This window comes from Ctenopharyngodon idella, chromosome 5 (assembly GCF_019924925.1).
Source record: "Ctenopharyngodon idella isolate HZGC_01 chromosome 5, HZGC01, whole genome shotgun sequence".
In the NCBI taxonomy this organism is placed as follows: domain Eukaryota; kingdom Metazoa; phylum Chordata; class Actinopteri; order Cypriniformes; family Xenocyprididae; genus Ctenopharyngodon; species Ctenopharyngodon idella.
The window spans coordinates 36,650,428-36,675,761 of NC_067224.1; the positions used below are offsets into that span (position 1 = coordinate 36,650,428).

At 35.0% G+C, this 25,334-nt stretch overlaps 2 protein-coding genes across 2 annotated transcripts in view; one reads left to right on the plus strand and one right to left on the minus strand.

Annotated features, from left to right (window-relative positions):
• The window catches only part of npffr1l2 (neuropeptide FF receptor 1 like 2), a 37,938-nt gene extending 31,384 nt beyond the window's left edge, over window positions 1-6,554 (plus strand). The window contains exons 3-4 of the mRNA XM_051894182.1: window positions 3,180-3,279; window positions 4,698-6,554. Coding sequence (XP_051750142.1) covers window positions 3,180-3,279; window positions 4,698-5,697 — 1,100 coding nt within the window. The 3' untranslated portion in view covers window positions 5,698-6,554. The remainder of the gene's footprint in view (window positions 1-3,179; window positions 3,280-4,697) is intronic.
• hk2 (hexokinase 2) overlaps window positions 1-25,334 on the minus strand; it is a 229,748-nt gene that overhangs the window by 131,230 nt on the left and 73,184 nt on the right. The gene's annotated exons all lie outside the window — the stretch shown is intronic.

Here is a 25,334-nt window from a genome sequence, read left to right on the forward strand (position 1 = left end):
AATTTACTAAAACTTAATTTCTTGCTAATATAACCATAAATGAATTGAGGCAAATCAGCAACATCGAGTAGTATATTCTCATCGATGTTTTTCTTTGATCACATAAGAGTTAAATGCACTTGTATTGATTGTAAATAAAATTACCAGTTTCAGTAGGTTTTGGCCTTTTAAGCTCTGCAGTGACTCAGAAAGGGCTGAAAGGATAAATAAATAAATAAATTTGCTTATTGTGAAGTGATGATAATACTCTGTTTAACCTGCTAAACATTCAGTATTTACTATTGATGTCTTCATGTTCTGTCATATGATTTTGCTCTGAAAGAGCTACAGTATGTTTGCCTGCTGTACCATTATATTGGCCACAACAGGCGAGTGCTCTGGAGGCAACTGTTATATTCTCCCTCATGCTGTTACATACAGTAATATACTGTATGAATATGTTTAGATTATCTGAATTAAATTTATTACGTGCCTTCTGAAATAATATGACATAATGACCACTGTCTATGGCAACCCTGAATGGACCGTTCAACTGAAAATGTAAATTTCCCACATAGCTGAGCTTATTTTATATCTCTCTGTGGTCTTTCCAATTAAAATGATAAAATAAATTAGACTCAAATGGATACTTTATGCCCAATTAGTTATTTATTTGTTATGTAGACAAACAATAGACTTCAAAACCCGAAGACTAATCTGCCAGTGGTTCCCTCAAGATCCCTCAAGTTTTTATAATGGGGTTTTTCAAATTAAGAGGAAAATAAGGTCTGTGGTAAACATAAGTTGATGATACTTGGACAATGTTTTCTTCAACATAAATTAAACACACCTATATTGAAAATGTGAGTTTTAAAGCTGTTATGTTTGTTTAAAAAAAACATAATTGGATAAAAAAAGTTTGAGTATGTGTAGTTTACATTGTAGAACAAAATGTCAAAGTATCATCAACTTATGTTTACCACCTTATTTTACTCATAAACTGAAAAACCCCATTATAAAAAGCCATAGGAAAATCTTGAGGGAACCACTGACAAAGTAGTCTTCTGGGTTTTGATGTAATCCCTGCACCACTCTAAAACCTAGATAATGTAAAGCCAGACAGTCACTGTCGCAAAATATTTCAGTATAATACAAGATCCTGATCAATGAGTTTATTGTGATAATGACTGCACATCTCCTTCATCAACCCTCTATAAACATAAAGCCATCCTGTGTGCTCTTCTAGACAACTAAAAGCTGCATCTTGTTGTTCGTGACTCAGCATAGTTGCTTTAGAGATGGTCTTTTCTTACATTGGATATAAAAATAACGCTTTCAAGCATTTTCCTTGGGCAGCAAGGTCATTAATGCAGAAGAATCTCTTTATGTACTGTACATAATTAGTGCCCTGGATATTGTAAAACAGTACATTAGTGCTCTAAGATTAATACATTGGTTTTCTTTCATTCATAATTGCACATAAGGTGTTTATTTGTGTGCACAGAAAATAAAACATCTTTTAAATAAACTACACATTTGACTGCATTTTTATGCAGAATTTATCAAGTGATGACACAGGTCATTTTTGTTACTGTTTTTATTAATAATATGTGCACTCCATCATTTTGACCCAGAAACTCCTTTCACGTTTTATGCAAAGAACGAAAAAGCAAAGTCTCTACTTTCTTACAATATAATTGTTTACACTCTCCAAACTGTTGCTAAGATATAATTTTCTGATATTTTTTGACAGAATTAGGAGATTTATTCAAACACATCAATAAGAGGCTAAGTAAAAATATAGCGCAGAAATTTAACAATATATTTTAAATATTAATATATTTTAAAGCTCATTGGCCACTGCCCTCTCTTGTACTGTACACCTGTCCGGTCCAGATGTCTTAGTTTCTCTCACCTGTCCTGGCTGTCCAAACATCTGTACATTACTGTGCTCGAATCAGTTATCTCCATTTTTATGTAACTGAATTAAAACATGAACAGAATTATGAACAGTCTTTAAAAAAAACTTGTAAGACTAGTCTTAGCAGTTTATGCAACTGGCTCCAGAAACTTAGAAAATGTATACCTTGAATGCAGCGTTGCTAAGGATAAAAGCATCTGATGAATGCATTAATGCAATTGGAAAATAATTGCTTTCCCAATGCCTGAGTTTTACCATAGAGATAAATATCATGCAAATGTTCTTTACAGACATCCTTCTTGAGAAAAAATGAAAAAACTGAATAGTGCTAGATTGTTTGTTTACTCCTGCTCAGTCAGCGGGTATAGGGATATGCGTCAGTGATTGCATAGTTGTTCTGAATACATTTATTTATATTGTTCCACTTGTATGATCTTCCTTTGTATTTCTCACCTTTCAAAAAATTGCCCTGCTGCTGGGTATAAAATGTACAGGAACAAATCCAGATCTGGTTTTCACAATGCAACCTGATCATGTCTACCTATTATGTGTTTAACAGTGTATAAATGTGCTAATGCTTAGTTTGAATCATGCCCAGTGAGTCATTCATTCATTTATTCATTCATTCTTTCATTTATTTATAAGTGAACACAATAAGGGCCAGCTGCATGAACATAGCCATTATGTGAAGACAGTGTCTTAAGATCTAGTATGACCCACTAGCAGTTAATAAAGGGGCAATCAGTCTTACTTTTCAGTGTCAAATTAGGCCAATGTACGTTTTTATGTAATTGACTTAAAGTTATGAACAGTCTTAAAGAAAAAAAATTGATGACTAACTTGTAAGACTAGACTTGTGGTTTAAGTAACTGACCCCAGGTAATGTTAGGAAAATCAGCATTGTATAAAGCAGGGGCAGCAACAGGGGGTGGGCAACTGAACCTTTTGTGCTGTGTTTGAAGGGGGCCCTGTTGAGATAAAAAGAGCTCTACATCTACAACTCTTTGGAAGCATCTTGTGTACAAATAATGGATTGTTGAGAAATTTCTTTAACTCCTCTTATATAACATTTGCAGCGTATATCGTTAGACAACCTGCTGATAAATTGAGAAGAATCTTTTACTCTGTCTATCACACTCTGCTTTCAGCAATCTTTCTATAGCTCGCTCACTTTCTCTCTCACCTGAAAGGTGTGTGTGTGTGTGTGTGTGTGTCTGATGAGGGGGTTGTGTCCAATTTACCTTGTCAATCATAACATATTTTTTCCTTTTCCTCCAAGGTTGGCCATTCACAAACACAGTCTGTAAGATGAGTGGTCTGGTGCAGGGCATGTCTGTCTCTGCCTCTGTGTTCACACTGGTGGCCATTGCAGTGGACAGGTCAGTGGTGTCACATTAAAAATAAACTTAAGTCATGCTTTTCTAATAGTTTAAAATTTTGGAAGGATATACATAGTTTTTGGAGGTACAGTTTGTCTACATCCAGGGACAGAACAATGTAGAATGGTCTTCCTCGACAGCAGTATCACTCTTGTGATTGATGGACAGACATGAGTTGCATCCTTGACTTACACAAGCATATTAAGGGACATTTAGAGAAAAATCGTAATGTCACGAATGGGGCAATTTCAAACCCTGGCATTTCAGAAGGGTGGAAAGCAAATACTCATATTTTAAAGGGGACCTATTATGCAAAATTCACTTTTATAAGGTGTTTGAACACAGATGTGTGTCCACAGTGTGTGTAAACAACCAGCCTATAATGGTAAAATTCCACCCACTTTTTATAATCCCCATAAATCATAAACAATCTCACCAAAAGAGCTTTTCCAGATTTCCCGGCCATGACAGGTGACGAGAAACTTATTAAAGCTACTAAAGTTATTTAATCAAGAGCAGTGAGTGTTTTTTTGTTTTCATTTTGTTGTTTGGTTCATATTAACAGCATATAGCCTACAGCAGTAGGTAGCCTGCTGTTGCTTAAATACACAGATCTAATATATACATGCGATTTCTTTCCCTGCTGTTTATGTTCACAGACATAACTGACTGTGTTTGTGAACTTTGTGTGTTATTGACATAACCTTGTGTGTATTTGACAGTTTAAGTGCAATAAAACATGTAAGAGAAATCAGCTTAATACTTACGGGATGCTGTCTGACAGCCAGCTTTCTGCGTGCGTGCTTCGGATGTGTACGCTCAGAAAACCATATATCAGAAGTTTAGGCTGTTTAAATGCATGTAAATAATTAACTTTCATGACTACGAAGAACTGCAATGCAATGTGAGCATAGCCGCGACAGAGATGATAATCAAAACCAAACAGATGTCTTGTTAGTTTTTAGCAGAGTATCCGAGGCACAAGTTGTACAGGCTCCGCCCTCTTCTGGAAAGCGGGGTGGGGAGCAGCAGCTCATTTGCATTTAAAGACAAATGCACAAAAACTTACATGTACTTCTATTACATCTTGTAAAAATGTGCAAAATAGGTCTCCTTTAAACTGAGGAGTTTGTTTTGAGGTATGGAACTTGCAATATGCTTTTGTTGTAGAGTAACCTCTTAAATATAATGTGTAACTATCAAGGACATTTTGATTTTCCATTTCATGACTGCTTTAAATAAAGACATTATGTTTTATAAAATACGATAAAAGGGGAAGTAAGAGGAAGAATACCTTTATAATGTAAGAGGATGAAAATAATTATAGAAAAAGTCAGAGGATTAACTCACATTGGTTTAGAGTTTATGCGTGATGGATTTGTTCCAGCTGTAAAGAACTCTGTTCCAATCTCCTCCAGGTTCCGTTGCATCGTATACCCTTTTCAACCTAAACTCACCCTACTGGTTGCCAAGGTGACCATAGTGATGATCTGGGTGCTCGCAGTGGTGATTATGTGTCCATCAGCTGTGACGTTGACTGTGGAGAGAGTGGAGCATCATTACATGGTCCACAATGAAGACTACAACCACACATACCCACTTTTCTCATGCTTTGAGAACTGGGCCAACCCACAGATGAGAAAAGTCTACACCACCGTCCTGTTTGCACACATTTACCTTATTCCCCTCACCCTGATCACTCTTATGTACGGACGTATTGGGATCAAACTCTACACCACCTCTGTGATCTCTGGGAACGATCAGCATGAAGGCGGACAGTCTCACGCCTCCCCTCCGGTCCCTGGAGCCCAGCAGGAAGGCCGGCCCCTCGTTTCCCAAAAGAAGATCAAAGTGATTAAGATGCTGAGCATCGTGGCCCTGTTATTCACACTCTCCTGGCTGCCTCTGTGGACCCTGATGCTCCTCACAGACTATGGAGGTCTGAACGAAGATGACTTGGAGCTGCTGAGCGGCTACGTGTTCCCATTCGCTCACTGGTTGGCCTTCTCGAACTCTAGCGTCAATCCCATCATCTATGGGTACTACAATGAGAACTTCAAGAGGGGCTTTCAGGCGGTGTGCAGGACACATTCATGCTGCTGTGAGGGAATATCGGTGAGGAGCGGAATGCAACGGAAAGCCAGAGGAGACATAAGGGATCCTGCAGTCAACTCCAATCCCTTGAATTTCGTTGCAAGGAACCGAGTCTACAATGACGGCGATCTGAAGAACTCCGGGACGTGCCTGGAGTTGGAGCACAGGAGAACTGGGCGGCTTTGTAATAATTCGGTCTGCTCCAATGACACAGGATCTAGTGTGGGATCTGGGATAAAAGGGGTGACAAACCAAAAAGTCTTTCAGATGGAGGAGCCAGAAAGCCCTATTAGAGTGGGTAAAAACCAAGCCTGGGATGAATAGATGGATTATTTGTGCGATTACCTGACTCCACAGATCTTTAATGTAAAGTGAGATATGAAAAGTGAATGAAGTCAGTCTTAAAGTACTCATCTCTTCAGACAATTTCTGTGAAAACACTTGGAAGAGGGAATAATTCCCTTCTCAATTTTTCTACAAGGATTTTGGGCTCAAAATTCACAAGCTTTTTTTGTTTTGTTTTCCTGGAAAGTGCAAACGAGAACAACGTCAAAAGTCATATTTAAAGAAATATATTGCATTGTAAAGCACTTGTTTACAAACTTTAGCTTTAATTTGCAATTAAAAGATTTTAATTACTCAAATTCATGCCAAAAAAAAAGTCACATATTTAAAATAAATGTCTAGTCTGAACATCCAACAGGAAAATCTGTGGGATAATTTCTGATATTTGAACTGGAGTCTGTGAAATGATGTTTAAGCCTAACAGTTTTTCTCAGATCAGGCAACAAGCTGTGATCAGTAAATTGGCTGTTTATCTTTTCTCAAGATTGCATTGCGCAGTTGCACAAATGTTTTCCTGAAATGTGCATTAGTATTTTGTATATTGTATTTGTGTGTGTCCATTATTATGTAAATGAGTGATATTAATACTGTTGTGAAAACCATTGGAGTGAACACCATTTGTGGTTAATACCAAAGGGGAAAGATGCCATATGTCATATTTGATATAGCTACTGTTGTTCACCACGAGAGAAAACAGAACAGCAGTGCGGCAAAGATGCGAGGAATAAGCACAATCTGTGACTATGACTCAAATGTTTATATTTTAATGTTCACTGTGTTTTTCATGCATTCTAAGTGGTCTGACTGTGGCTTTAAGAGGCTTATGTAAAACATGACTTTTGCTTTAGTGTGTTTATTTCTATACTTAATGCTGTAATAGCAAGATGAATGTAAATGGACTGTAAATAGAATGAATATGGTAAATTCATTCTACTTTCTCTTTAAGGAGGTGTCTTTTCCTCCATGCTTGTTTTGTTTCATAAAAGTGTTACCTTAAATGTGTAAATGAATTCTAGCCGTGTTCTTGGCGTGAGACTAGGTGTCATAATTTGCACCAGCTCCTTTGAGAACGGTCACACATATACACCTAGTTTGTATTTTATCATAGTTTGTCACACCACAGAAGATAAGCCTAGTCTAACACAGACTTCTTTCATTAAAAGTCATTTAAAAATCTTACAGAACACAAAGAGTAAAAACAAAGAGCTCATTAACACTTGAAAGGAAGGACATATCAGGACATATACATCAAATTACATCTAACTGTTCCTTACCTGCAAACTGCAAGTAGTATGCTATGGTGACAGTTATGTCTAAATGATTGATTGATTATGTCATAATCATCATCTTTTTTTTTTATATACAACCAGTTGGGTTCACCTTGGGCCTTGAAGATCTTTTAATGACTTTTATTGATTTCATGACATTGGGAAACTGATTCATTTCAGGTGTCAGTACATTATTTTTATAGAAATATTTTCCCGGCCAACTCACAAAGAAATGACATTTATCAAGTGTTTGGAGTAAGAATGCTTATTAAAACATTTGTGTTGCTAATGAAGCACATAATTCACTTTAAATCAAGCTAATTTCATAAGGTTTCTCTAAATGGGGGTCCATTCAATTTCCTCAGTGAGTTTTGTCATCTTTCTGCTGCCTTCATATGGAATTCTATTTGTAGAACAACACAAAAATTATACCACACAATTTAATAATAATTGCACATCATCTCATCTAAATTTCTAGACTCAATTGTCACTGAGTATAAGAAACTAATAACTCCTTATGGTTTGAACTCCTTAAGATAGATTTGCCATGACAAGGTCAAACAGAATAAAACAAGAATTAAGGTCTACTATCTCTGACAGTGCACAGAGAATAAAAACTAAATCCCTGATAATAACTGATAACTGGATGAGAATTTGCTGTCTGGTGTAATTATAAAATAGGTCTCAAAAACAACATATATTGTTGCAATTAGCTATCACAACTTAAAATTTTGCATTAGAATAACTTTTTAGATTTAAAAGATTTAACTTGTTGAGAACTTAAACTTTGACTAAGTTTAGTTGACTAAACTTAAAATTTGAAGGCAGCAGAAGTAAGGTCTTCTGAAATTTTGCTGCGTGTTTTGGCTTTATAGAGTAAATCAAATTACAAAGTATTATGATCTAGTAGTATTTCTCGACACCAAAAATTGGGTAAAAAATGGCATGACATTCTGACATGTCTAAATACAGTTTAAAACCCTGATTTGTATAATATTGTACTTTTCTGCCAATAAATAAAACTATTAATTAAAATGAGTAACAGGGTTGCAAATTTAGACATTTAATTTTAACCCTCAAAATGGATGACTTTTTCATTTAAATGAAATGAATGTACTATATTTTAGTTCAATAATGTTTTTTATTTAATTAAAACTTTGTATTTTTAGGGGATTTTATGGTACTAAATTATATTTATGGAATAGTTATGATCCATTTAGTACCTGTTAAGCACTTTTTGAGCATAGACCTTAAAATGAAATGTCAAACTTAAATTGTCGGAAATCTTGATTTCTTTGGAGCACAGACTTTTGTCTCTTTTTAAAGAAGAGACTTTTAGACTTGTAGACTTTTAAGTTTATTATTATGAAAAATGTATAAAAATACCATTTTAAAATTTTATATGATATATATTTTTTCCAAAACATGTTGTACTCTAAAACGGTGAGAAAATCTAAACAAAAATCAAGTTGTGTTCCAAATTTGAGGTTGATATCTCAAAAAATTAGCTTTCAGTAAGACTTTGTTTGGACGCAACATTTCCACTAGAATAGATGATATTCGTATTTTTATTTTTTGTGTGTGTGTTCACATAGCAAGTGCCAAAACCTGTACCAAGTTTCGTACTATTCTGATAAAGTAAAAAAATTCTAAAAAACCAAAATGTACTTCTTTTTTTTAAATGACTGAAGAGCAGCAGAGGGTTAGGCAAATTACTTCTGAAGTGCAGAGCTAAATGAAAAAAAAAAGAAAAGAAAAAGATATTCAAACAAAATAAGAAAAATGTACACCCCCTCCCAGCCCTTAGTTTTCACCTTTTTCAATAGTTGTGTATGAATCTCTTAATTGCCCTCATTGTGAAAAGATGGATCTCAAAATCATACAGTCACTGTTGACGCTAGATGCTAGAAAACCAATGAATGTTCAGAACCTGAAGGATTTTTCTGAAGAACAGAGCTCAGTTTAACTGCTCAGGACAAACAAGGTACTCATGAACAACCATCACAAAACATAAAAACAGCCGTTGATCATCCAGGTAATGGCAAAAGTATTAGGATAAAGGTTTGTAAACTCTTGAACTGGTTCATTTGTGCAAATTCAGTTATTATTTAGTCTTGTGGATTTTATGTAAACATCTGATATAAAAAAAAAAAACAGCTTATTGAGGACAGTACTAAAAAAAAACATTTTATGATTCCTCTGTTTTAATATTATTATCATCTTGCATATTCTGCAAGGGGTGTGTAAACTTATGAGCAGAACTGTAAAAGTGAAAAACGGTACAGTATGTCTATTGCTAATTATGGTGAGTTAAAATTTAAGATTTGTCCATTTCTTCTGTTGGGTGTCTTTCTCTTTATATAAATAGATTTAATATGCGTAATAATTGTTTCACATTGACGGGTTGAGTCCTTTAAAATCTGGTTGCACTGTGGATGTGTCTCTCTCCACTTGGCCGGGAAAAAAAAAGGTTTATTTTTTTATTTTGTTAGCGACCGTAAAAAAATCCAGTTTTATGGCTTATCTGACCTAAATACATGTAGTTATTTGTACCTTTTTTATTTTTAAGCCTATAACTGAATGCCAGGGTTGTTCACCATTAAAGGATTAGTCCACTTTTAAATAAACTTTTCCTGATAATTTACTCACCCCCATGTCATCCAAGATGTTCATGTCTTTCTTTCTTCAGTCGAAAAGAAATGAAGGTTTTTGACGAAAACATTCCAGGATTATTCTCCTTATAATGGACTTCAATGGCTTCCAAACGGTTGAAGGTCAAAATTATAGTTTCAGTGCAGCTTCAAAGGGCTTTAAACGATACCAGACGAGGAATAAGGGTCTTATCTAGCGAACCGACCGGTCATTTTCGAAAAAAATATAAATGTATATGCTTTATATAAACAAATGTTCGCCTTCTAAGTGCTTCCGCCAAAACCGTATTTCCGTATTCTCCAAAAAGTTTACGCTGTATGTCCTACGCCTTCCCTATTCTACTTACAGAACGAACGCAGCGCCAGTTACATTTTTTTCCGTAAGTAGAATAGGGAAGGCGTAGGACATACAGCGTAAACTTTTTGGAGAATACGGAAATGCGGTTTTGGCGGAAGCACTTAGAAGGCGAACATTCGTTTATATAAAGCATATACATTTACAATTTTTTTAGAAAATGGCCGATCGTTTCGCTAGATAATACCATTATTCTTCGTCTGGTATCGTTTAAAGCCCTTTGAAGCTGCACTGAAACTATAATTTTGACCTTCAACCGTTTGGAGGCCATTGAAGTCCACTATAAGGAGAATAATCCTGGAATGTTTTCATCAAAAACTTTCATTTCTTTTCGACTGAAGAAAGAAAGATATGAACATCTTGGATGACATGGGGGTGAGTAAATTATCAGGAAAAGTTTATTTGAAAGTGGAATAATCCTTTAAGAACTGAATTGAGAATGCCTTTTAAATTCCATTTCACTTCCTGAATTTGAAGCTTCCATACAGGATGCATAGTAATTGTAATTTGAATATGAATATAAAGAAGTATAATTAAAATGACTTAAAATTCAAAGAAATTCATATGAGTGTAAAGCAAAATTTTTCAGGCAATTCAAATTCAATTCTAAATTTTGCTCAACCCTGCTGGTTGCCACAAACATGTGATAGTGATGAGGTCATGTGACAGTGTAGCATACTGAAAAGTTAATTGTGGAATAATGCCTGTTCCACTTCTTTTTGTTTAAAAAAAACAGTGAGCAACATACAGTCCACACTGGTCATTATTCAGTAAGATAGCATTCTGTTTTGAGCCATGCCTTTTTCCCAATGTTTACATGGCAGAGGAAGTATCATTTGCACAAGTGCTCACTGTTAAATAGAAATAATAGTCCATGCAAATGTAAAAACTCAGCAAATGTTGTTGATTATAATTACTATTAGCTTGTGGCTAATTTGCCTTATGTTGTTGTGCTGTAAGGCCTATGAAAAATTGTCTAGTGGCTATGCAATTAGTTTTCTTTGTGAGGTTTCACTGAGCCGAATTTCAGCTGTATATTTCATATCATTTCATTTAAGAAATGAATTCTCATAGTCTAAAAGTGTTTGATTGGGTGAAGAGCAGCAAGGTCAGTAAATAGCTTTTACAGCACTATGGTTTTAGTAAAAGCAAAACAATCTGCTTCTTTTTCAAGAGAACTATAACCCCATGAGGGTTTCGATTGAGACTGTTTAGAGAATTGGTCAATAAATGCCATAAATGCTGCTGTTCAGTCCAAATCTATGAATTGATGGATTCAATTCATTGACTGAAACGTTTAATAACCCACAACCTATGAGATTATCCAGCATCAAGGCTTTGTGTAGGAGTCAAGTGTGTTTCTTTTCATTTTGTGTCTGTTGTTAATCCGCCAACTGTTACACTGTACAATCTGTCATGAAAAGCGTTTATATTTTAAATTTGCAATTTGTAGGTCTGCATTGTTTCATGTTGCTTTGCCCCTGGCTTACTTTGAAAATAAAGAAAAGAATGTCTCATAAATGTTTGAAATTCATTTGTTTTACATAATGAATACTAATTAAACGTGGCTTGTGTTTTTTCTTTTTAGCCTCTAACAATAGCAAATGAGAAGGAAAAAATGAAAGCTTTAACCATAACAGAATTTATTTACTATTTTTTGTTTAAACATATATCGTGTGTAATGTGGTGCACAGACAGCAGGGGGTCCCATTATGTTTTCAGAGCCCCTCTGAATTACAGAGTTTTGTTTTCAAGGTTCTCACTCAGAGGGGTTCAAACACCACACGCTGATAAAACAAGCACTTCAACCTGACTCTGCCTTCAGTCTATAGCTAGACTATTCATTATGCCAATCATTTTAAATGAACTATTATTAGTCAAACTGTTTCAGGAACTGAAGCTGTGAACGAGAATGGTGATGACAGTTCTGAAATGACTGATTTTAATCACCGTAGACACTCAGAAGAATGTAGCTATTTGTAGAGGTTTTTTTTTTTTTTTTTTTTTGAATCAGTGGTAAGATGTAGTACTGAATTAGATGTGGAAATAATTGGCAATACATACACACACAACAACAACAAAAATAATACCCTATAACTTTAATATTAATTTATTTTTCAGGGAGGCAAGTTTTCAATTGGAAGCTAAAGAACATTATTTGTATGCTAATATAGCATACTACTCCCTACACTGAACAATTAATGAATGTTAGCCTTAAGCTATTAGTGGACTTCCTGCTCTGAATGTTACATTAAAAGACATATAGACATGCCATCTCATTAAAGTGGATCAAGTTCACCAGGTGTCCTGTTAAATCCTGGTATTCACACAGATGTCATACTAGTGCAAAAATGAAGTGAAGGTTATAAGTTATTAGTTAGTTCACAAGCTCCACTTTTCTTCTAAAAACTTTGTAACAATAGCGAAGAGGTTATGTCTAGGCATTCATTCTTTAATATACAAGATAGCAAGATATATCTACGACTGTAGGTATAGTATGCATCTATATACAGCTAATCTATTAGCTACAGATTTCAGGGTTTTTTTTTTTCAACTTATAATTTAGTTATAATTATGGTTGTGGATTGCTATTGCTGTGATTAAAGATTACAAGGAAATTTGATTTTTTTTTAAAAAAACAAAACAAAACAATGATGTGTATGGAAAAATCATTTATAATAAATACTGCAATATTCTATATATATATATATATATATAAAAAAAAAAACATTCTCAATTTTTATTTCATGGTGACCTTAAGACTACTGTATAAATGCACTCAACGCATGTGAAATGAGTAACAGCGCTTGTGCTTACACGTGGACTCCAGGTTTGATGGCTGGTCCAAAGTTTGAACATAAGCAGAAGCTCAACCAAACCTGCTACACGCGCGAGAACAAACCTCTTCCGGAAGCTCAAACGTGCTGCGTAACACACGAGAATGAACCTCACTGGTTACGCAGCACGTTTGAGCTTCCAGAAGAGGTTTGTTCTCGCGCGTGTAGCAGTTTTGGTTGATCTTCTGCTTATGTTCGCTGATCAATGTTTATATGTGAGTAAAAGCCTAAATTAAATCTGTTCATCATAACAAGCAATCGAGTCTCTTCAGAAAATTTGGACTAAACCACTCGATTCATATGGATTCGTTTTCCAATCTCTTTATGAAGTTTTTGGAGCGTCAAAGTGAAGTTGCAAAGGCAGTCAATAGAAGGAAATCTGACAGCATTCTGTCATCAAAAATATCTTAATTTGTCTTCTGAAGAAGAACGAAAGTCTTACGGGTGTGGAATGACATGAGGGCAAGTAATTAATGACAGAATTTTCATTTTGGGGTGAACTAACCCTTTAAAGTGATTTTAAGGTGCGTTTTTTTACCTTTATAAAGGCAAAGTTTTTCTAACCCTATTAAATGTACCATGTTTTATGTCAAATTCTTAGTATTACTTCGTTTTTACCATCATTACATATTTTGAACATTTTAAAACATGATCTCATAACATTATTTATGCCATTGTAATTGCATTCTTGCCATTCTTGCCACCTCTGAGCAGCATTAAACAGTGTGTAAATACATCTATGCAGCTTGTGCCACTGCAGTGCAAATACGGCTTTTGTGTCAATATTTGTTCTTCATGTTACTGGGCTAAACCCCACTTTTACAAAGGTACATTGTCGAGAATGGCAGTAATGTAACTTGATTTGATAAGCAATGTTGGGTAAGTTACTTTAAAAAAGTAATTGATTACTATCTAGTACTTACTATCTAGTACATCTTCAACAGTGTAATTAGATTACTGCACTAATTACTCTCTAAAAAGTATTGCATTACTTATTACTAATTACCAGTGTTAAGGGAAGGTTACTTTCAAAAGTAATGCATTACAATATTGCGTTACTCCCTAAAAAAGTAACTAATTGCGTTACTTGGTTACTTTCTATGAAAGTAATGCATTACATTACTTTTGCTCACCTGAACTGGGCTTGCTTGTTTGTTTTTAGTAACAACAAAAAAGTTATATTTTTGGCAAATTTAAGGCCGTTTCACACCAAAAGTGAAGTGAATAAGCCTCAGGATGAAGGAAATGCATATTTATGCCTGTACAGTAGAGGGCGCTGCTCAAACAAACCTTTCAGCTGTGCTGCAATTTTGCATTAAAGAAGAATAGCATACAGAACAACACTTATTTCTAAATCTAATCTGATGTAATTTTTTGCTTATTAGTACGGTTAAATTGGATCATTGAAGGTCAGCAGCAAAGACATTAGTTAATAAAGTGAGATTAAATACATAAAGTATATTTGTGTATTTTAATATATTTAATTATTACAGGTTTGCGTAAAATTCTGAGATTGTATTTCACTGTTTTTATTCATTTTGAAAAACTGAATGTTTTCGTGCAAGTGAGATGAGTAAATGCATGTTCACATTTAGTCTAGACTAGAGTTACAATAACCATTATGTTTACACAGCGCACACAACACCTCTGCACTTTATTTCCCTCAACATGGGGACAGGAGAGCTGTCAGTCAATAAATGTGAAAACAAAGTAACTTGCGTTACTTATTTGAAAAAGTAACTCAGATATTTTGTTGTTAATTTAAAAAGTTATGCGTTACTTAACTAGTTACTTGAAAAAGTAATCTGATTACATAACTCAAGTTACTTGTAATGCATTACCCCCAACACTGCTAATTACTTTCTAAATCCCATATGAACCGCAACCAGTTGTACAATAAAATAAGGATAGACATGAAACTGCTCTTTTAATTCTTTTAAATAAATAAAATAAAATTGCATAAATTATTTTTGAACTGACCAAAGTATTTAAAGGCAAAAGTTTACATTAAAAACATACATTTTATCATTAGATGGTAAATTTTGTTGTTTTGTATAGAATTTATATTTAATACAATTATGTCAATTATGTCAGAAGTAACTGTAATTAAATTACAGAAAGATGAAGAGTAATCCCTTACTTTACTTTTTCAAGGGAAAAGTAAATAAATTGCAGTAATTACTAGTAATGCATTACACCCAACACTGTTGCTAAGGCAGCATACTCTGCACGCAACCTACGCACGCTGCTTGTGTGGATGCAGCCACTTTTGACCACAAAAGATGACGTAAATTGATTGGATGTATTTGACCTTTTATGGCACTACCATGTGGGATTACAAATTTAAGAATCTGTTAAGATTTGCTGATCCTACATCCATACATAACATCACATGAAAAACTGAGGTGCAGTACATTGTATTTAGCATTTTAAGGTTAGGATGATATCAGATGAATGATTCTATTAAGCAAAGCTTCCAGCAAGAGTTTTCTGCCAGTTCCTGTTCTCTTTATTGTATGTCTAATGAGTCAGATCACTGAGATTCTTTAATGGCTCTTGGAGCCCCTGTCCCATTTATTGAATAGTTATGCTGATATGCTGATTGATAGTTATGCTAGAGTCTGGGGCGGGTTCCTATACCTGGATACTTTATTTACATAATTTGTTCAAGGTCGTCAGCCAGGTGCTTTGTTTCCATTTCTAAGCACTGCCCCCTAAAATGTATTTAAACTACAATGTACACTGCCTTAGTTAGACTTGATGACTCCAGCTACCGACAGCACATGTTCTCAATAAAGAATCTGCTGAAAATACATCCAAGTCTCCACTAGACACTGCATTTTGCCTGCATGGTTTTAATGTTTTAAGGTGGGGTACAATTAAATGAACGGCAAAATCAGCATTTTGTTCGCATACCCCCTCTGTCACCTCACATACCCCAGTTTGGGAACCACTGCTCTAATCTAATCTCTTTCTCAGAAAATAACCTTAGGGAGGCATTACAGGCATCTTATCAGTTAGTCACCATAGCAATTTTAGTTAGGATCTTTAAATGTTCTGATTAACTTGGCAGATCTTAAATTAAGGCTTAAGATAAGGCATTTCTTTAATGTAGCCCCAGGTCTTTAAAGGGACAGTTCACCCAAAAATGAAAATTCTGTCATTAATTACTCACCCTGATGTCATTCCAAACCCATAAGACTTTCGTTCATCTTCAGAACACAAATGAAGATCTTTTTGATGAAATATGAGAGCTTTCTGTCCCTCCATAGACAGCTACGCAACTACCACTTTGACGCTTCAAAAACTTCATAAAGAGATCGTAAAACTAATCCATATGAATTGAGGGGTTTAGTCCAAATTAGTTAAAAGAAACACAATTGAATTTAATCTTGTTGGATGCGCAAACTTCGCCGTCGCCAACAAAAGTTATGTAAAGCAAAAAGTAATTAAACAAATTCTCTCCTCCTTTTTAATATTTGACATGTCCATTTATTTTACTCTCCTATCACAATGCATGATTATTTTCTCTGCATAGTTCTTCCCTGTTGTCCACAGATTTCGGGGTTGACTGAGAACCACTGCCCTAAATAACAAACAACTTACAAAATTTAATGCAAAGTTTATGATTGTGATTTATGGTTCCTCTTGCACACCCCATCTGCCCAATGGGCAACAAATAAACTGGCTTCAAGGATTCTGGGTGGTTTTTAGTGGCCTTCCCAGATGCTCTTCTACCATGCTTGAAGCTACCTTCACTTGTAGCTAGAGAAGTACAGTCTAAAGCTTTTTTCTTTAGAAGTATCTTCTCCTTATGCTCTTTCTCCCCAGAGAACAGCAGGAACAATGACAGTAGCCACAATGGTGTAACCAGAGAACCAATATCTTCCATCTCTGGCTAACCCAAGAGCAATAAGACAAGCGTTTCTTAGCTCACATACTTTTCATTAAATACTGTTTAGGTGCACTGGAAAAAGCATCAGTGTAAGTTAACTGAGCTTGTTTCAGAGCTTGCTATTGTAAATCTTTCATAATGTGATCGTGAATCTTCTGAAGGTCATGCAATACAATAGACTACCGATCCCATTTGAGGAAAGTCATCCATCAACATAAGAGTTCATTTCTCGTAGCAACCAATAGAAATCAATAAATTTACTTTACACAAAAATCAACAAACAGATGTCTGATGTTCCATGCATATGAAATGTGCAATAACATCAAAGGTTAAAAAAAACGATCAAAAGCCTGAGACCTGTCACATGTCTCCCTTTGTTCAGTTTCCCGCCTTTAGTTTGTTGTCATAGTTACTCATTTGATTAGTGTCCTTATTTCAGGTGTGTCTTGTTTATTAGTCTCGTTAACTCCTCAGTTCACTGTGTATATATACCCACCGTGACAAGACCACATTAAAATATAGGATTTAAACGGAAACTGGAAGAAGAAAAAGCTTTAGGGTTAAATTAAAACAAAGAAATATTATGGCATAAAATGAAGAAATATCTGGTATTGCAATTGATTAGTGAATTAATATTCACTAATTTAAAAAAAAAAAAAAAATTATGTTGATAATATAATCTGTAATGAAAGAAAAAATATTATTTTGAATTATGTTTTCAGTGGAACTAAATTAGAAAAAAAAAATGCTAAATGGTTTAAGAAATCATGTTATTACTGTCTTATTGAAATACTTCTGCTAATTACTATAGCTGTGGCTCACTATTACGTAAAATTGTGTCCATTAATGCAGATTGTCTTTCATTCTTACTACTTTGAGTAATGATAAAGGATGGAGCAAGATTTGTTTTACAAACTTTAACATCAGTCATCAGTCATTCACGTTAGTGCTTGGCTAACATATGTACTGTTAATAATACAGTTCCCACATGTGCACCGCAATAAATTAGAAATATACACATCGGTTTGTTTTGTGTTGAATAACTATTTCTTCCAATATTTCATCATCGGACTGTCGGACTTTCAATATTTCACCATCGTTACTGTCTTTAGAGTGTGTACAATCGCTGAGCTTTAGGAAGCTCCGGAGCTGTAAGCGGTAGACCAATCACAACAGACTGGGCCATCTGGCCAATCAGAGCAGAGCAGGCTTGTGGAAAGGAGGGATTTAGAGAGACTGATTTATCCAACGATTCGTTTGAGAATCACTGAAAAATGTGGTGATGTGCAATGTATATTATGAGAAAATCAAAGTGATATTTGATCTTTGATTCATGTAAACATGTTATAGGAGGCATCCTAAACAGAATTAGGAACCTTTCAAATAGAATAATAGGGGCACTTTAACACAAGAAACAAAATATATCATAAAATAGCCATGGTGCAATAACTACTTAAATCATAAAAGCATGAATTTTCAAGATGTGGCAACAATTTCAACAAGCAAGAAACCAAGAAAGAGTAAGAGAGAGAGAGAGAGGAGAGAGGAATGTGTGAGCCAGAAGGTTAAAGAAAAGGATAAAGGATGACACAAGGACAGAAGCGAAAACGTGTGCCCCAGGACAATAGCTGTGACACTCACTCCTGGCAGTGACTCATCTGTTAGACCCTCACCTCATCACCTTTGTTGTACCTGTACGGCACCCCGACGTCTCTAGATTATAGAGTACAGCAACTCCAATCACAATGGACTTGATAGCTAAAGAGTCTCCTACAGAAACAACACAAATATGCCCATTAAGATGATTGCTCAAATCAAATGCAGACTGATTGGCTAATAACGAAAGGATGCTCTTCCATTGAATCATATACTCAGAAAACCTCTTGAGTTGTTTGTGATTCGTTTGAGGTTGTTTGTCTTTCACCGCAGCTCTCTGTCATCACTCGAATATTTTTCTTTTTGTGTGACACTGTGGTTACAGGGAAAATAATGTCGGTTAGCTTGACTTTTCTTATGCTCTAGCAGAATGTGCGATGCCTGGAAAGAGGAAGTTAAAGGATTAGTTCACTTCTTCCTTCTTCCTCGCCTGGGATCATGTAGTTGATCCCTGTTGAAGTCCACTATATGGAGAAAAATCCTGGAATGTTTTCATCAAAAACCTTAATTTCTTTTTGACTGAACAAAGAAAAACATGAACATCTTGGATGACATGGGGGTGAGTAAATTATCAGGAAATTTTCATTCAGAAGTGAACTTAAAGGTTTACTTCATCAAAATAAATGAGAATTTTGTCATTGTTTACTCACATTCATGTCATTCCAAACCTGTTTTCACTTTCTGTGATCAAACACAAAATTAGATGTTAGGCAGAATATCCAAGCTACGCTTTTCTATATAGCAATAGTGGATGATGATGATGATTAATCCTTCTAAGCTTCAAAAACGAGCACTTTGAAAGTATCATAAAAGTAGTCCATAAATCTCATGCAAGTCTTTTAAAGACATATGAGCCAAAACTCACAAATCTAATTAATGTTAGTGGTCAAAGTAAAAAAAGTGCCTTTAGATGCATCAGACAAGGTTCGACAACTGTGATGTCAAGCTTTTCATGCATTTTAAAGTTTGAAAAACACACCACAAATGAGATCTGAGAGCTACCTAGAAATGTATCTGTGAACAATGTCTTAAATTCCAGGTTGTTCCTCACACAAAGCTACGATATATCGTATGACTTCAGAAAACCCTATAGGGAATACCCATTAGTGCACAAGTTTATACTTTTTTGAATAACGTATAAATCACCATCAATTTTCTTTGTATATGGAAAACAGAAGCTCATTCTGCCTAAAATCTTCTTTTGTACTTCATAGAAAAATGAATATAATATGAGGGATGGAACAACGGGGTGAGCAAATGATGACAAGTTTTTTCCTTTACAAAAAAGTTTCACCAGCTTCAAAGAAGGCTCTGTTCTCAGCATACAGTAGCAAGAAAAAATTGCATGTATTCAGAGTAACTCTGAAATTAAATGGATGAAAAGCATTTCATCTTTGCTAACTCTTTTATTCATAAAGAACATTATGTTAATAAGATCAATAATCAGTGTCAGAATTGAGAAAGCATGTTTTACATTATATTTGTTGCATATTCATCTGTTTAGCACAAAATGATAATGTTTATGAGAGCGTTCAGAATCAGATGTTGCCTTTTGTCAGAACCATGTGCCTGACACACAAGAGCTCATAGGAATCAAGGTTTTGGTACAGCATTGCCTCTACTTCCACATTCCTGTTGCTATACTCTCCAGTAAAACTAGATTACAAAAGTAACAACACATTTCTTCTCAAAAAGCCACTTGATTTGAGGCATCATCCCTATTCTGTATTGCAAACAGAGACCATTTAAAGGGACAGTTCACCTAAAAAGAAAAATGTTGTCATCATTTTCTCACCCTCATGTTATTCTAAACTTGTATGACTTTCTTTCTTCTGTGGAACAGAATTTATTTTTAAGAGAGCCTCAGGGTTTTTTCTCTCCATACAATGAAAATCAATAGAGCTCAAAGTTGTTTTGAACCCTATTGACTTTTACTATATGGACAAAAACAGTCTTCTTCTTATATGTTCAACAGAATTAAGTAATACATTTTGGAATGACATCACAGGCATTGTTTAAAGAGAATACTGATGGTGGATATATTGACTGAGGATAAACTCATGCTTGTTTTGTTGTTTTTTTTGTTTTTTTTCCACATGCAACGCACACACTATTAAAGGGTTAGTTCACCCAAAAATGAAAATTCTGTCATTAATTACTCACCCTCGTGTCGTTCCACACCCGTAAGACCTTCGTTCATCTTCGGAACGCAAGTTAAGATATTTTTGATGAAATTCGATGGCTCAGTGAGGCCTGCATTGCCAGCAAGATAATTAACACTTTCAGATGCCCAGAAAGCTACTAAAGACATATTTAAAACAGTTCATGTGACTACAGTGGTTCAACCTTAATATTATGAAGCGACGAGAATACTTTTTGTGCACCAAAAAAAAACAAAATAACGACTTTATTCAACAATATCTAGTAATGGGCATTTTCAAAACACTGCTTCATGAAGCTTTGAAGCTTTACGAATCTTTTGTTTTGAATCAGTGGTTCGGAGCGTGTATCAAACTGCCAAAGTCACGTTATTTCAGTAAACGAGGCTTTGTTATGTCATAAGTGTTTCGAAATTTCAGTGGTTCACCACAGGGGGGCGTGACTTTGGCAGTTCGATACACGTTCCGAACCACTGATTCAAAACAAAAGATTCTTAAAGCTTCGAAGCTTCATGAAGCAGTGTTTTGAAATCGCCCATCAATAGATATTGTTGAATAAAGTCGTTATTTTGTTTTTTTGCCACACAAAAAGTATTCTCATCGCTTCATAACATTAAAGGTTTAGTTCACCCAAAAATGAAAATTCTGTCATTAATTACTCACCCTCGTGTCGTTCCACACCCATAAGACCTTAGTTCATCTTCGGAACACAAATTAAGATATTTTTGTCTTTAATACCTTTCTGGGCATCTGAAAGTGTTAATTATCTTGCTGGCAATGCAGGCCTCACTGAGCCATTGGATTTTATCAAAAATATCTTAATTTGTGTTCCGAAGATGAACGAAGGTCTTACAGGTGTGGAATGACATGAGGGTGAGTAATTAATTACAGAATTTTCATTTTTGGGTGAACTAACCCTTTCGATAATCAATTAAAGTCTGTTTCAGGTCATTAGTGATCTCTCATGCATCCTCCATTGTCCTGCTTCTACCCATCTACACATTTTCAGATCACTTCCTACAGCCTCTCTCCATCTCTGTTTCTCCATCCATCTCCCTTCTAATTTTCACCTCTTGGTTTTGCAGCTCCATCACAGTTTTTAATTCCGCACTACTTAAAAAAAAAAAAAAAAGGTTTCTTTTTAATGTCCTGATTTAGTGACTGAAAATGAACACACTCTTAGAAAAAAAAAAGCCCTAGGGTACTTTACTCAATTTTAAAGAACTCTTTATGAAAAAAAGTTTCTCTATAAGGTGAAAGTCTTAAATGATTGCATAATTCTTTCATGTATAATGGGTTGTTTAAATTTTTCTAGTGACAAAGAATATTTACTAGCTGCTTAATTCATAAAATTTAATTAAAATGAAAAATGAATGAAAGCTAAATTAATTAATTAAAACTAAATCCATAAAATGATCCCCTGATGGGAACCCATAAAAGGTTCTATATATGAAGCACCTGACAGAACCCTTTAAGGTTCTATATAGAACATTTCCTTCTTAAGGCCTGGTTTACACCTGGTATTAAGATGCGTTTTGGTCAATCGCATCACAAGTAGATAAGAGAGACACATTTCCGTTTACACCTGGTGTTTTAATCTGTGTCTTTTGTCCACTTTCGACCACTTCTGTCCTGTTTTCTTCAAGGGGAGGGTCTATGGGGGTGTATGTATGGGCTTTTTCAGATATTTTTATCTAATGAATAAGCTCATGCAATTTACATATGAACACAACCGTAGACAACGGAAAAATACATGAAGAGCAGTAGCGTTAATTTCTGCTCTAATAGCCGCAAGACCACGCCGAACGCAGTGAATGCATGTTAGAAATCAGGAATGGTAAAAGAACATTGTGCTTGGTAAGTTTTTCATCTTCAGACCAAACTTGGGTCTTCAGCCTACAAAGTTTAAATCCCGTCTGGCTAGTGTGCTTCCCATGTTTACGTGTTTGGTCAGTAGGCAGAGAGTCTGTCTTTTGTAGCTGTTCGAACGCATTTGACAGTACATCTACACAACTACACTATGAAAGCAATCCAGTCAAATGTGTTTTTCGACTATCTCTGGAAGAGGTCGAAAGTGAACAAGCTCAAACTGTTTTAGACCCCGTTTACACCTGTATAGCGTTCTCCACTTGTGATCCGATCAACCAAAACGCATCTTAATACCAGCTGTACAGGGCCTAAGAGTGCAATAACACAATGGCATTACAAACTGGCATAAAATATGCATTAGTTTTTGTGATTCATGTGACAGGAATGAAAATGAGAAGAAAAAAAAAAGAAAACTTTTTAACAGCTTTGTTAAAAGCTGTGTTATTTGTTATTTGGTATAATGTCACAAAAAAGTTGTCTCAAAATGGTGCACTTGGCTGTGGCCTCAGGGCAAGATAAACAATGAATATTCATTTTCAGAATAAGACCCAGGAAAAAAGCTGTAACAAAATGTCAATCATCTGTATTTTACGCTTAAAGAACAACAGAGGTGTTGCTTCACGTGCTGTCTGTGAATACTGAAACACTAAGGTTTACCAAATTTGCATGTGTCAGCCTGTATTTTGTCTAATACTCTGTTACATATTTTAACATCCAAAGTCTAACCAATGCAGGCTAATAGTTATTTGATCAGCCTATTGGATTTCACCTTCAAAAACTTGAAATTATCTAATGTTGAAAACAGTAATTCTGAGTAATCTGAAATGATCAAGCACTCTCTACAGTTTTTTTTAGTTGAACTCTTGCGTAAGTGTAGAACACTAAATACGCATTTTGGTACAACACACTATTGTGAAATTTTTTAATTTCACTTTTTAAAAAAATTTAAAGGGGTCCTATTATGCCCCTTTTTTTCAAGATTTAATTTAAGTCTCAGGTGTCCCTACAATGTGTCTATGAAGTTTTAGCTCAAAATACCACACAGATCATTAAATTACACAATGTTGTAAATACCCATTTTGAGTGCATGCAAAAACATGCTGTTTTTGTGCATTTGTCTTTAAATGCAAATGAGCTGCTGCTCCCCGCCCCCATTCCAGGAAAGCAACAGCTCCTTCATGCATCGGATACTCTGCAAAATATTAACAAAACATATCGCGATCACGCTCACATACATTGCCGTTCTTCTTCACCATGAAAGTTTATTATCTGCATGCGTTTTAAAGCTATATCAGTTTAAACTTCTAATTTCTTAACAGTTTTCTGAGCGCACACATCTGAAGCACATGCACAGAAAGCTGGCTATCAGATGGCACGTCTCGGAAACTAACTTCTCTTTCATTTTTGTGTTTAAACTAACAAATACACACAAAGTTAACAAACACAGTCGGTTATGTCTGTGAACGTAAACAGCAGGGACAGAAATCGCATGTGTATATTAGATCTGTGGCGTATTCTCTTCAAAATCAAAACTAATCCACTGCGTCTTCAGCAGCTCAGATGTCAGGAGTAAATGAAGACTGTTATGTTCATTCTTACATCCAACATCAAAACAATGTGATGTCACATTGTACAGAAATGAAAACGGCTTGTTCTGTGAGACTGTTGAGGCTTTATGAGGATTAAAAAGGAGTGGTTGGATTTTTATCATTATAAGGTGGTTGAGTACACACACTGCCAACACACATTTATGTCCAAACATTATGTAAAAGTGAATTTTGCATAATAGGTCCTCTTGATAAAAATCAGTTTGTACTTTAAGTAAGGTCAACTAATTAGAATTTACACTGTATGAGAGTGTTAGAATTCCAACTGTTCCCCAGTCATCATCATATGAATTGGGTTTAATTGGTTTCTTGGAAACTAGTAAAGCATATCTGTGTGACTTAATGATTATCTAACTAAATTAACATAAAGCTTAACCTCTTTGATTAATTTAATTACAGTGCTGTGGGGTGTTTTCTGTTCTTGCCACTCTTGAACTTTAACTAGTAACTACATTAAACACGCAGCAAAAATAAGGATAAACAAAAGTGGACTCAAAAGTGAGGTTGCTCACCTTAAGCTGCAGGAAAAATGTCAAAGCTTTCCCATAGTTCTCCATAGCATTGACCCTGCAGAAAGGGCAATATTTTAATAGACGAAATGTGAATAAACATCATATTGAGATAATCATGCATAAGTAATCGTTACCAACAATGTTCATTAAAACTGCCTATTTCAGTGCACAAAATATGCATAAAACAAAGTGGGAAGACTAATGACATTCTTTTTTAGACCAAAAAAAGATTTATTTTAATATTGTCGCTTTGAAGTGGTAAATAATCAACTGGCCAGAAAGCTTTGGATAGCACTCATTGTAAAGAGGTCAACAAAAGACCTTGACACAACCTATCCTACTGTGCCACTGAGTATTAATAATAAAAAATTATTGTTGTATGAGGTATGTGTACAGTTGCTTTTTCAACTGTGGGTTGACTTGAAGAAACTACACTTTCTTACAACACATTATTTGCTTACTAACACTGTCCAACAGTAAACAACAAAAATTCATTTGTGGCAAAATGTTATATATAAAGTATCTCACAGAAGTGAGTACACCCCTCACATTTTTGTAAATATTTTATTATGTCTTTTCATGTGACAACACTGAAGAAATGACACTTTGCTACAATGTAAAGTAGTGAGTGTATAGCTTGTATAACAGTGCAAATTTGCTGTCCCCTCAAAATAACTCAACACACAGCCATTAATGTCTAAACCGCTGGCCACAAAAGTGAGTACACCCCTAAGTGAAAATGTCCAAATTGGGCCCAAAGTGTCAATATTTTGTGTGGCCACCATTATTTTCCAGCACTGCCTTAAC